We start from the raw sequence: 14,066 nt of genomic DNA, 5'->3' as shown, positions 1-14,066 counted from the left end.
GAGAGTGAAAGTAACATTCTAGAGGAGGACTGTAACAAAGCAGCTGTGTTACCTTGGAAACAGGGAGAACCTTCATTAGCCAGGTTGCTATTAATAATAATTTACAGCTAATTAAGAATACTTGTAACAAAGCATACACCATGCAGAATTGCATCAGACTAAGTCAGTGTGTATTGCCCTGAAGTCTAGCTCTACTGGGACAGACAGTTAGCTAGTAAAAAAACTAAATAGAAGCTCAATCATTTTGAAGAACATGAATAACTTAAAATAATTGACGATAGGGGCTCACTGATATCAAGATTGCTATGAAAGGTTGTCCAGCTCTGTTAGATTGCAACAGCATGTACATACTGGGAAGGGGAAAAGGGATGAGAAGAATAACATATTCTTTTGCTTAAATACAATCAAAAAGCTGCATAAAGTGCCAGTGTTTGACTCAAAAGGACCTTTGGTTAACGAAGAGGAAAGAGTCCTAAGTACATGAAAAGCTGCACTATAGGTTAAACCAAAGGTCTGTCTACTCCAGTACTTTATTCCTTCCACTAATGGGTGCTTAGAGAAAGGCTCAAGAACAGAGCAGGGATTATTTCATCAATAAACAGTCTTCAAGGAGTCAGAAGTGTAGGGCCTTTCTGAACTTTGAATACATCCAAAACACTTTGATGAACCTTGTTAAAAGGTTCTTAAAAAATAATTGCTTTTTAAATCTTTTGGCATCCCAAACCATCTTGTAATAATGAGTTTTACAAGTACACATCATGTGAAAAAGTGTTTTCTTGTGCTTGTTTTAAACCACCTGTCCCATAGCTCTTGTTTCATGAGAAACAGTGAAGAATCATTCCTATTCGCCTGAACACCATTTTGTACACTGGTTGTTTTTCCAGCTGAAACCCCTGTTCAGTTAGCTCTGTTCTCATAAAAAAGCTGGGGTTTATACCTTTTCTCTTTTGACTCTGTCCTTTTTGAAGGAATATTATAAATGCTGAGTATACAGACACTGGCTGTACTATAGATTTATATACAGCACGCTGTTATTTCTGTTTTCCTAATGAGCTCATCATAGCTGTTTGCTTGATTACCCTTGAACACTGAGATGGGGTTTTCAGATGACTACTTAAAATTATTCCAAGATCTCTTTCCTGAAAGGCTATAGCTAAGTTATAGATCATCATTATGCACGCACAGAAAAAGCTGTTTTCTCCCCACGTGCTTTACTTTGTTTTTTAGCAACATTAAATTTCAGTCACCATTTTATCAGCGATTTAGTCACTACTATGAGATCCTTCTGCTATTTTTTGCACTTGATTCTAGTTTTAACTATAAGTGAATGAAGGGATTTTGATTTAAGAAGATACTGAGTAACATAGATTCCAACTCAGAGTAGTGGTTTCCCTCTATTTGAAAAGTGGCGAAATGTGTTTTTCCTGTTTTGTTTTCCCCCTATTAACTAGTTTATAACCTGTAGGAGGACTTCCTATTGTATCACATCACAGTAATCCCTCTACCAGCAGTGAATAATGTTGTGGGATTTTGTGAAATTCTCCTGGGGCTGTAATATACTTGCAGCCTGTTATCCCTTTCATTTCAGAAACTCCCTGATGAGCACACCATTGTTACTTGAGTTTTACTGTATAGAAAGGTATGGAGAGGCATCTCTATACCTGTGTAAGGCAGCTGCTTTTCCTGGCATAATTATCTTCCAGTAAATTCTATGGAAGGCAGAAAAAATTGCATTCATTACCTATAATGTAGAACATATACAGGTAATGTGTTGCAGCGGCTGACGTGATGATACTGTTATTTCATGAAAGCATTTTGTTCCACTGGTCTGGCCTGTCATTGTAACTGATTAGGAGGAGAAATGAAGGAGTCTCATTCTTACCTCCTGCGAGCAGGGCCCGAGCTTCCTAAAGGAGCATGCCTTGTTCATTCCAATGTCTTTTGAAAACTGGTCATCAGAAGGAGTGGAGCTGAGCCTAAGAATGAAGGTTTTCTGGTTGTGGTCATGGAGTTTCTTTCCATAGTAAACGATTGGGGAGTTTTACATGAGCATCTTAAGCAATAGCTCTGTCTTGGAAAAGTAGTTACTCTAAAATATTTGGTTTTAAGAAATAACTGAGTTCATAATCTTTGTCTGGACTGCAAGAGATGTGCATTAAATGTTCCACCAATGAAACACTAAATTCAAATTCAAGTTTCCAGACTGCAGTGCCTCAGTATTTAGCTACAACATGAGAAGTTTAACCACCCATAATTCAGGATCAGGTTGCCCAACACTTCAGCTACCCAACCACAACACATATGGTAGGATTTTCCAGAGAGAAAACTGGGAGAAGCTGAGTTAGCAGCCCTCCCCTCTGTGCCGATTTATACGGGGACTGTAAACCTCTAACTGTATGTGGGTTCAGATGGTTTCAGTATCTTGTGAGGTGCAGAAGACAGGAGCCAGATGATATTCTGTGCACTCAAAAAGTCTCCAGTACACGGGACCGTAGAACTTTCCAGTGGGTTGAAGCACTGGAGCTAAGCTCAGTTCATGTTTTGCCGTAGACTCTCTGCACCCCTCTATGATTCAGGTCTCCAGTTGTAAAATGACAAGAACAATGATGACATCTCTGGTAACTGTGAAGATACGTATTACAGCCATGGCTAACGCAGTAGGGAGGGCCACAGCAGCGATCTGAGGGCGCGTGCCACACAGCTTTGTACCCAGCTGGCTGTACAGGGACCTGCTTAGCTTTTTACGAGGGACCTGCTTAGCTTTTTGCAGTGATCTTGAGGTGACATCCTCTGCCCCCAAGAGATGCGACTTGACCCACAGTATCATTTTTCACAAAGTCCGGATGAACGCCATGGCTGTTCGCACGCTGACGCTCGTTACGCGATGCTGCGCGCTGGGCAGGGCGGTTGTGCCCCCGACCGCCGGGCACAGGCCACCCGCCTCTCGATTCCTCCTCACGCGCGGTGCTGCCGGCGGGCTGGCGCGGACCGGCTCCGCGGCGCCACGCTCCGCAGGGGCCCGTCCCCGCCACCGTCCCCGCCGCGGGCCCGTGCGGAGCCCCACGCGTTACAGCCCGGGCACCGCCCGCGCCGGCCTTCGCGCGCGCACCCCGCGTGCGGCCGCGGCTCCCCGTGCCCCGCGCAGGTGCCGTGCCCTCCCCGCCCCCCGCGCTTGCCCCCCTCCGCGCCAGCGTGCGGGGCACCCGCCCGCGCTCAGGGGCCCCCGCGGCTTCCGCGGCGTGGAGCGGCCCCTGGGCCGGGCCGGGCAGGCGGGGCGGCCCCGGCAGCCGAGCCGCCCCGCTCCCCTCCACAACTCGCGCGGGGGCGGCGCGGCCGTTCCCTCGCCCGGCGCGGCCCGGCCCCTTCTCCTCCGGGCGCCGCCCCTCTCCGCGCCGCCTGTGAGTCAGGGCTTTGCCGGGCACGGGCGGCAGCCGCGGCCGGAGCGGGCTGGCAGCCTCCGCTGCGGGGCTCCATGGAGAAGGCGGCGGCGGCGGCGAATGAGGGCGGCGGCAGCAACAGCAGCAGTCGCAGCAGTAGCCGCCCCACGTCGGCGGGCTCGTCCCCCTCGTCCTCCTCCGCCAGCCGCGGGTTGCCGGGCCGGGCGGCGGCCGCGGGGAGGCTGGATGGAGGCGGGGGAGGCGGCGGCAGCAGCCCCGGCTCGGCGGCGGCCAGCCCGGGGGGCACGCAGGCGCCCGGTGGCGGCGGCAGGCGGCGGGAGCCGGTGCTGGAAGGAACGCTCAGCAAATACACCAACCTCCTGCAGGGCTGGCAGAGCAGGTAAACCGCCGGGCCGGCCCCCGACGGTGCTGCGGGGCCGCGTCCTCCCCCAGCGGGCGCCGCTTCTCGCCCCCGTGCGCCCCCAAGATGGTGCCCGGGCCGCTGGCGCCGCCGCCGCGCCCCGACCCCTCCCCGGCCGCCGCGGGCAGGTAGGCCGGGCTGTGCTGCCGGCCCTGCCCCAGGCCACGCTCCTTGCCCTCCGCGCCCGCTTTCCTTCATTTGGCTTCACTCGTCTGTTTTCCCCACCGGAGGAGCGGCTGGGCGTCGGGGCGGCCCGGTGCGGGGGGCGGGCGGCGCGGCCGGAGCGGCGGCCCCCGGGCTGCCGCCGCAGGTGCGGGCGGGGGCGGGCTGGCGCTGCCCGTGCTGCTCTCCCGGCAGCGTGCCGTCCTTCGGCTGCTTCGCTGTCACGTTAGTCTCCCTCTTCGGAGTTATCTCGGATAACTAAAGCATGAAGACCCGGTGAAAGCCTCCCAAAATAAATGTGAAAAATGCCGAGTTCTGTGGTTGTTACTATTATTTTTTTTCGCTGCGGGGTGGGACAGTGGAACCAGTTACCTGTGTGTTTAGTAAGATCTCTTCTTTTGCTGTGTCCTCCCTGTTTGACAGGTCCTAATTTATGTTGATACTGTGACAGGCCCTGGTCCTGCAATTTGCTGGGTGTGTACAGGCTGATGTGCATCTGTGGAAGTCCCAAGGAAAGTCTGGTTTTGCATCTGGTGTTTCAGTGCAAAATTTTTTAGAGTTGAAGCCAGATGGGAATTAACGATGCTGTATTTGGATCTGTTGAAATCTAGAGAGATTTTTGTTAGGGTTTTACTTCTTGTTATTAAACTTTATCCTCTTCGTGAACAGATGAAGATGAGTATCTTATACTTTTTAATGTAAGGTGGCACAGTGATGGTTTTGCAGAGATGCAAATGCTGTAGAGGGAACACTTAGAGGATTAGTTGGAAACCTTAAAAAAACAACGCCCCTCCTCCCCACCCCAGACCTACTAAAAGCTGTTGGTGCTTCTATTAAGTGGTCCCAAGCGGGAAGAACGTGGGAATGGCTGGGACGTTGATGCTCTGACGCTAATGGTAAAGCATTTGTAAGTGACGGAGTTAAATATGATGCTATGATTCTGATTCCTGTGGGGCTAAATCAGCGGTAGGAGTGCTGTAGCAGTACTTCCTGAAAAGTTTCAGGAGCTGGTCTAATTCCATACACTGGACGGCATGCAGAGGTGCGCTGGCTATGAGTGACAAGACCCTTGGGACAATTTGGATGCACACTCATCTTCATAAAACTAGACCGTTTCAGCGTAGACATAGGGAAGGCCCTTTATTGTCATTTGGTTACTGCAGTTCGGTGCTAGATTCACATTAGACTTGTATGTTTGTTGATTTATGCAGTCCTCCTGTAATTTTGTTTAAAAACCAAATAGACACATTTTGATGACTTAAATGCTCCACTGAAAATGAAAAGCCAACCCTCCACCTTTTTTTTCCCCCTTGACATCTCCATCTCTTTTTGTAGAAACAGTAACTCTTTTTACTGTGAGTGATTTTAAGGTTGCTTTCATGTAATCTGATGAAATTAAAAAATAGAGGTCGTTGCTTACAAATCTTTGTGTCTAGAAGTGCCTGTTTGTTGTATTTGGGAGCAGATTAAATCTTTGCTGACAGCTTGAAATAGTGTGTATGATCAGTGTATGTCCAAGAAACTTTTATCTGAATACATCATGGAAAAAAGAGTTATGTCACTTAAACAATTCCACGATAGCGCTTGGAAATTAATGTCTGTTTATTTTTAGCGGTCTTTTTTTAATGCTGCTTTATCATGCTTTATCAATTGCCAGTTTTCTGTAAATCTGGCTGTTTGAGTAAGTGGTGTATAATGACACAGAGCTCTTAGTCTAAATAGCTTTTTTAGTTCTGTTCACTTATTCCATTCTGTTGATGTATGCATCTGCTGTTTGGGACGGGGAATCTAATACAAGTTCTAAACAGGACTGTTGAAACTTGAGGCTTACAAAAGTTGGTCTTGTTATATAACATGCAATAAATGAGTAGTGATCCATGGGTTTTAGCGTAGTTGCCTGTTTGGCCTTTTGAATGCTTGTTACAGAGTGTGTTTTCTGTGAATTGGTCCTCTATAAAAGCTGTAAGCACTGGTAGGGGACTTCATCGCTAGCACCTGCAAATTAGTTTAGTACGTATGCTACTGAATGATCATACAAGTTAACTTTGAATTTACTTCCACTGAAAAAACACAAGATTGTTTGACTGCATGATCAATACAGCCAGATGGCATGAATATAAATAAAATGGAAAAATAAAGCAAAAACTGACAGAGTTCAGTGATCATGGATTTGGAATATTCTTTAAAGCTCCTTATCCATTAGCCTAAATAATTTAAATGTACTTAATGTTAGCTTATGCCACGTGGTATTAAAGTTGAAAGGCTTTCCTAGGTTATCCAATACTTAACGTGCAGAGTAGCCTCTGCAAGTCTAAAGAAATTGTTTTCATTTGAATGATGATAAAATAGTGTCACTTTTTTATCAATTATCCTTTGACATGTGTATGTAAGAGAGTCTTATTTTGGATGAGGCAACTAAGCATGAATACTGAAGCGTAACACTGTGTTTATAATCATTAACTGAAGTAATTGGAGGTCTCAAGTTCAGTCAGTCTGGGGAGCTGCATTGCTTTTTATTTTAAGAGTTTCTGAAGGTTTGTTGTTTGTTACTAAGAAAACCTTTTTGTTCTGCTCTAGCAGGTCAGGAACAACCCAATCTGGAAATGAGTGAGGTTCTTCACCTTTGTGACAAGCAGAAGGAAACATTGTTTTGGTTTTTTTGTTGAGTTGTTCTGAGGCAGGTGTGTGATAAAGGTGTCAAGAGGCCTGGGCATCTAGAGTGTTCCACTGAAGTCTGTAACTTTCTGTGGATTTACACATGTATGAATGCAGAGAGCAGGCCTTAATCTAAAACTTTAATGTAGGAACACTCTTTGGTCTGAGACACCAGGGCAGCTGATGGTCTTTGCTACAAAATTACAAATAATTATGTTCTCAGAATTGAAGTACTGTTACAAAACGTTTCTATTGGGATTTACTTATTCTATGTGCATGGGTGGTAGCTTGTATTCTAAATGGAAGTTTTGTGGGTTTGATGGACAAATATGTCTTTGTAGAATCATATGTCATGTGAAACCTATTTTGCACAAATTCATTTGATATTGATGAATTACTTATTGCCTGTGGCATTATTATCCTGTTTTTTAATAGATCAGTAAAATGGTGTAAAAAGTCTTAAAACTCCATTTACCCAAAGTAGTGTGAAATTCACTTGTGGACTGTCTCCCCCTCCCCACTTTTTCCTTTTAAAATGTTTTTAGTACTTGTAGGGTTTTGTCCTTCAAGTGTGCATAAGCCCCTGAATCCATCTGCATTTGAGCTGGGGCTTAAATTTGGATTTGTAACAACAACAAATGGAGCCCAAGATGATGGTTATTATTGCTTTTCTGAGCTGAACTGCTCTGTATAAATTGTTTTGTAGCCCAGGTGTTTTCTAAACCTTTAGGTGGGCCTATTCCTGTTTCCTCGCTCAGTTGAGAAACATATCGTGTTACTGGCCTGCATGAATCATGCCCCATGTACTACTTGTGCTTGGGCACCACCAGATTATTTTGGGGATTAGCTATATTCCTTGTATGTCAACAAAAAATGTACTGTGGGGCAATTGGGGTATTTTTTTTGTGCTAAGTCTCTTTGCTGGGTTTCACGATGCTGTGGTGCGGTCTCTTTGCTTGCATAGTTGCAGAGAACAGTTGCAATCAGACTGCTGTCACCAAAGAAAGACCTTTCCTTATTTCCAGTGTCCCAAACAGCAGCGGGGATGCTGCCAGGAGAACCAGCAGACTTTAGTGCTACTTCAGAGGCTGGCTTCTTTGGCTCCCAGAGGTTGTGCTGCTCTGACCATAGCTGTTGTGGGAGGGTTGTTTTCTAAGTATGTCAACACTATGTTGTGCTGTGCAACTACAAAAATCTGCTTGTAGGGTGTTTGGGGTTTTTTGTTTGGGTTTTTTTGTGTGTGTGTGTGTTTGTGGAGTTGCTTGCTTGTTTTATTTTTTTTAATTTTGTGTATGTTATAGAGAGTTTGTGACCTCTCAGAAGGGGAACTGATGAAGATACTTAATGCGCAGTAATAATCCCCCTCTCCCTCCTTGTGAATTAGCTAGTCCATCTTTTGTGGAATTTTGGGATTGACAAGTCTGCTTGTGGAGCTTTGGGGTAGTTAGCACCTCTAGTAGTTGCTAGTTCTTCAGTGGTACCAGTCAAGTTGTTCTGGCAATGAATTGTGGCCTTTTTCCAGTGTCAAAAGTGAGTAGATGGTTACTGAACAAGCTATATGACTATAGTTGTATAGGTATACTAATATAGCTGCTGGGAGGGAAGTCTGTCCTATAGGAATAAACTGTTTCTTTGATATAGAATAAACCATACTGTCAGGATTCCAACAGTAGACAGTATCTGAGAAGGAGAAAATAACTGTGTGCTTATTTAATGTTTGTGAAGTTTGCTGAAACAGGATTTTTTTGTGTTCTTACTAGAATCAGATTAACACCAACCCCTCCGTCTTTCTGGCATACCTATACAGGGCTTTGTGTAATATTGTAATACCTTCCAGGATTTTTTGGGAGAGTTTGGGAAGGGGGAGACTTTATTTTAAGGAGCTGGAGTTGCAACCTTCTCTCTTTCTTCTGTTGTTGGAAATCTGCTCCTTAAAATTTGAACCTTGATTATAATTTGTTCGGAATTGTGGAAACTTTAAAATGTCAAGGTATTTTTATAACACTAGGCTAACATTCTATTAAAATTCTTACTTGCAGAATAGGTTTTAGTGGAAACTAAGGTGTCCCTTCACATTCTGTTTGTAGTAGGAGGCAATGTGGAAAGGAAGAAAACTACTTAAAGCTGACATATTTTAGTTCTGTTGAACAAATGAACAGGATATTTTCCATGCTGAACCCTCAGGAGTTGCATATCTTGCTATTGAAATTATGATGCATGTCATTAGTTTCAAACAAACTTAGAATTTAAAATGTCAAAAGATCATTTGTTAGTAAAATCTGTTTTGGATTAATGTACTAATCTTTTTTTCTTAGTCCTGAAATCTATAGAGCAAAAATAATCACATTCAAATGTAAGCTTTCTTTTTTTCCTCTTTTCCTTCCTTTACTTTTTGCTGTTGAAACTTTTTCCCTGTCATTCATGCTCACTTTAAAAAGAGAAAACAAACAAACAAAAGGTAAAAAAATATATATGAATCTCTTTAAATGTATATCCTTTATTTATTTGTAGGAAAATAAGAACTTCCACTTAAGATGCACTTTGTCTTTGTTTAGTCAGTGGTTGATTTAGTTTGAATAGCTTTTGCTGTTGCCTTTAAACCAGCTCTGTTGGAGGAATGGAGAAGGCTGTTCAAACAGTGAGTTCAGAGAGAGTTTTAACAAGGTAAGAGAGAGGCTGAGGAATGCATCATTCTCTGCCCTTCAGTAATGCTTACAAGAAACATTTGGAAGAAGACAACTTTGAACCTCAGGCTGAAATTGAAAAGGATGGTCTTGTGGTTAAGAAATTGGTTTGCACTGTAGGGATGTGGATTCTGGTTGGAGAACTGCCATGGACATTTCCCTTGTCCCCAGGCAGGTAACCCAAGTTCTTTGTTCCTGAGCTGCTTGTGTCACATGGTGTCAGGGCTGCTGATGTCTATGCAGAGGAGAAATTCACATAATACATAATAATCTAATGCATAAGATGCTTGATGATAATGGAGGAAAAATCTGTTTAAAACAAATGAGACTTGGGCATTTTCACTCGGGCAGTATATTTGGGATTTGCAAGTGCACTTCAGAGCTGAGCAGCACTCTTGTACCAGAGGGAATGAAGTAACAGGCAAAATAGAGCGTGGTCTTCTTTTTTCTCAGATGTCACACTTAGCTTTCAGACAGTGAAAAGAAGTGGCAGTTGGCACTAACAGTGGAGCATGCACTTACCCTTATTTGGGTTTTGTTATTACTAGTTCATTTTGCTGCTAGCTTTTTGAATGGTGATTTCTGCTCTTAGCAATATAATGATAAATGTGGTTAGGGGGAGCATACATGCACTTGCTGACTTGTTTAAAAAAAACCCACCAATTTATGAATATGGGTTTTGTTCATGTAGGAGAAGCGTCAGTAAGTTGTTAAACTAAGTAATGTACCTGGAGTCTTTTTATGAGCATATAAGAAAAGTATTAAAAGATTTCCCTGATCATTTTATATTTAAAAATAATTGTTTAATAAGAAGAATGTATTTGGGCTTTAGCTTCTTCTAATATTCTTTCTTTGTTCTTTGATGTATTTAAAAGACTGAACCTTCAAAGTGAAAAGGTTGCTAAAATTGTCATTAACTATTGGTTTTCAATGTAAAATTATATTTGTTAAATATGTATTATAATGAATGATGAAACAAATACTACTGAATTTGGTTCAACTAAAAATGCTGAGTTTGTTTCTTTGGTCCTAATATACTTCCCCAACTTTGTTTTCGAGTGTCTTGGCATTGTGCTTTAGATCTTGCAGGCTTTTGTGGGTAACTTACAGAGATCTTTGATTCCTTTTAGGAACCTAATCCAGGGAGACAAATTTTGCTTAGTATTTAACTGTTCCATATAAAAATGTTCCAGTAAACGCTATCTAAATGCTACCGTGCTTCTCTTTCCAAGACAGCATTTAATTAGTAGGTAATTTAATGTTGAAGGGCATAGGTCTCTAACTACCCAGTTTTGTAGCAAAAGTCATAAATTTGTCATGGTTTCTAGACTTATGTTTCTTTTTGGAGAACCTGAGGATTTTTATTCCAGTGATAGAGGGTTCTTCACCATAGCTATGGGAACAATTTGCCCAGCTTTAATCACTACTTAAAAAATTATCTGGTATTCTTAACACCTCAGCCTTGGACTTCTCATTGAATCTCATTATGCTGGTTGTGTATGAGACTGAAGATACCTCTTATAAAATTTAATTTCTATGTGCAGTCATTTTGGGTGGGCTGGGTTATCTTTTGTCTATATTTGGAGTATCTAGACCAATGGAATTTTCTTAGTGCAGGTCAGATCTCCCAGCAATGTTAGTAATTTATGATAATTTTGATTATTATTTGGCATTTCTATGTTTTTCTTCACATGTGGACACCAGAACTGTGTACAGTTTCAGTTGTGGTTGCACTGGGAATTAAATACAGGGGTAATGCATCCAGTTTCCTCCAACTCAATATTCCGTGCTTAAAAAGTTCAGACTGTTAGCTTTTTAGGTTTCCGTCATTATTTTTTTAAAACTAGGTTGGTCATTTTGCTTTATAAATTTAACTGTTAGTTTAATATACACATGATACTGAGACCTCATGCTTCCTGGTGCTGCCTGAGTTCTCCAGACAGGTATCTTCATACCCACGCTCTTGTTATTTCCTACGTGCTTTACCTAAGCTTGTCAGTGGCATGACACCCTGGTGGTTGTTATGCTGTTTTCTCCTTATATCCAGTATACTTCTTGATCCAGTAACATATGGCATAGTACTACCAAAACGAGTGCCAGAAGTGTCAAAATGAAGAGTAGCACTTAACTATCCTTTTTTGGATGGGAAGGTGATGACAAGGAGTGCAGTGGGAGCTGTCTCCCTGCAGTATGCTCTCTCCATGGTTAGCATGTGTTTGCATATCCTCAGTGATACTTCTTGGGCTTTCTCATGGTGTCTGCATGCCCAGTTTTTTGAGGTGGTAAAAATAGTAGGTAATTATTTGTTTACAGAAGATGATAATTTTAAAATATAGTTGAGGAAACTGATTACTAGTAGGAAGAGTTACTTGGACAAAATAATCAGTAGATTTTCCTTACGCTGAATTTTTATGAATCAATGCTTTTTCAGGTAAATCCTCTATCTTGTGTAATTGTGACTCTTTTGTCACTAGATGTATGGTTTTGTTTTGTCAGTATTGGAATGCACATTGTTTGCTGATGATATCTTATTTTCATGTCATCAGCAATCTTCATGGAAATTTTTCTCCCCATCTAGGTCATTGCTAAACACTCCAAAGCCAAGAACTGATTGCCAAGGAACCCTATTAGAAATACATTGACTCAAAGATCCTAATTTAGTTGTATTTTGAGGCTGGCTTCATCTTTTAAGTGTTTTTCAATGCATTTAATGTCTTGTTAGTTTTCTAAAATTGTACTTAAAACTCAGTGCCGCATGCATTAGAACATCACTTCAATGCTGTTAATATTATGAACCAAACTTGTGGTATCAGAAACCTAGCAGGCTTTCTGGAGGAAATTTGGTTTTAGGAAATGCATACTGATTGGTGTTAATTACCTTGTTTTAAATATCTTTTGTTTGTTTAAAAATATACTTTATCAGCTGTTGCATTATTTTGTTGAGCATTGAATAGGCTGAGAGGCCTATGCAATTAAGTAGGCTGTTCCATGTTTACTTTTAAAAATATTTCCATAGTGTGGTTTCCATCAGTTTGGGAACTTTTCCATTGTTTTTGGTGGAAAGGAGCTGGATGCACCAAGTAATGATGAACCTTTTGCTATACGCTATATTAGTCATTCACTGTATGCTTGGTGAAACCTAACAATTTTGTTTGTAGTATCTTTCTGACAAAATTGCAGTTTAATATCTGGATTACTGTTGTTCAAAATAAGACAGGGCTACACTGGTAAGTAGTGTTAATTGCTGTATGCTTGGTGCTTGTTTCAGGACCCTTCTACAGGCTAAATGTGATGGCTATTGTGTACCTCTTAGTCCAATGCACCTACTGGAGGGTGTTGCACAGCATTTGCCTTAAGGTATTTGATTGAAAAGACTTTAGGCTGTCAGTTGGATGGTTGTAAGCTGAAATCCCTAGATTAATGTTTTTCTGTGGTTTTGAGTAAGTTACTGCTGCAAGTTCGTATGTCAAGTACATATGTCTCAGTGACCTAGGAAACTGCTTTTCTTCAATTACACAGTTTTTTAGAGATTACCTGTTGCAGTACTAAGAGTTGCGTCTTATATAGTGTGCCTTTCATCAGATTCCCAAGATTTTTTTTATACAATAAGTCAGTTGTGATTATTTAATTTGCTTGAGAATGCTAAAAATTGTGATGGGACAACTTGTCTAGGTTGTTCAACAGTGTATTTCCAAGTTGGAGAAAGTGCATACATCACAGCTGGGGCTCTGTGTTGATAAAGCTTCTGTGTTTACCTTATATACAGAATTGTGAACCACACTGTGATTTACAGCTATATTGTTTGTTAGGTCTTTCTTTGAGGTAGGATGATGCTTTTATGTAAGGGACACAAATACACGGTGGGAAAACCTATGCACTGGAGCCAGAGTAGTATGTTTAACTTCACCAGGAGAGAGCGGTGTGTGGTTTTTCTAGCTTTGGAATATGGAGAAAAGCTTCCTAGTAAAAGGAGACTAGTTTAAGCTAGTGCATCCTGCTATTATTCTCCTTAAATCTATAAAATTAAAAAAGAAATGGGGGAAGAGAGGAAACTGCCAATTTCTTATCTGTTGCTGTTAATTCCTGAGCTGGGAATTGGAGAATAGTTGTGTCAGGTTTCTCTGTACTGCTTTTATCATGGTGATAGGAGAAAGATAAGAACTTGATGATGAAAAAGATACTGAAGTATAGGCAAGATGGGGAAGCAAAACGTGTTATTCATTGCTGCAAGCATTTGGGCATTTTGCACTGGCACAAAAACCCCTCATGAAGGTGGTGTTTTTTGTTTTTTTTCCAGGTGCCTTATCACAGTAAGCTTTTTATAGAAGCTCCTGCTCTTGAAAACAGAATAAAGAGATTTTGTGCTCTCTCTCTCTGGAAGGTTTGCCTTCTACACTGTAAGGTGTGGTGTGTGGGTTTTTCCTTTCTCCTTTTTCTCTAGGCTTTGATTTTGTGGCTGTTGGGTTAATGTGTCAAACTTCTATCTTATTTTTGTTATGCAAATGCAAGGCAGGGGTAGTTTTGCAATAGAACAAGGGAGAAAAGAAGAGATGTAAAATGGTGGAGAGGTTTAGAAAAGGAGTTAAAGCCTCTGACAGGAGGACTGATATAGAAGGAAGTTGATACTGAGCTGAAGACAGCACAAGGATACACCTTTACTACTTTTAATGGCAGTATTAAAATAAAAAAAAAAGAATGGCACACAAGAACTAGAGAGGAAAGTAGTATGTTCTAAATTGCAGAATGCGTAGTGCAGTGAGGATTTTT

The 14,066-nt window shown here is 42.0% G+C and overlaps 1 protein-coding gene across 2 annotated transcripts in view; it reads left to right on the top strand.

The window, feature by feature from the left end:
* Positions 1-3,392: 3,392 nt before the first annotated feature.
* The window catches only part of OSBPL10 (oxysterol binding protein like 10), a 122,321-nt gene continuing 111,647 nt past the window's right edge, over positions 3,393-14,066 (top strand). For both annotated transcript variants that reach the window (XM_056338666.1, XM_056338665.1), the window contains exon 1: positions 3,393-3,777. In XM_056338666.1, coding sequence (XP_056194641.1) covers positions 3,473-3,777 — 305 coding nt within the window. In that variant the 5' untranslated portion in view covers positions 3,393-3,472. The remainder of the gene's footprint in view (positions 3,778-14,066) is intronic.

Source organism: Falco biarmicus, chromosome 4 (genome assembly GCF_023638135.1).
Source record: "Falco biarmicus isolate bFalBia1 chromosome 4, bFalBia1.pri, whole genome shotgun sequence".
NCBI classification, from domain to species: Eukaryota; Metazoa; Chordata; class Aves; order Falconiformes; family Falconidae; genus Falco; species Falco biarmicus.
Note: the sequence above shows the minus strand (reverse complement) of the source record. Positions and strands in the feature narration are given on the sequence as shown.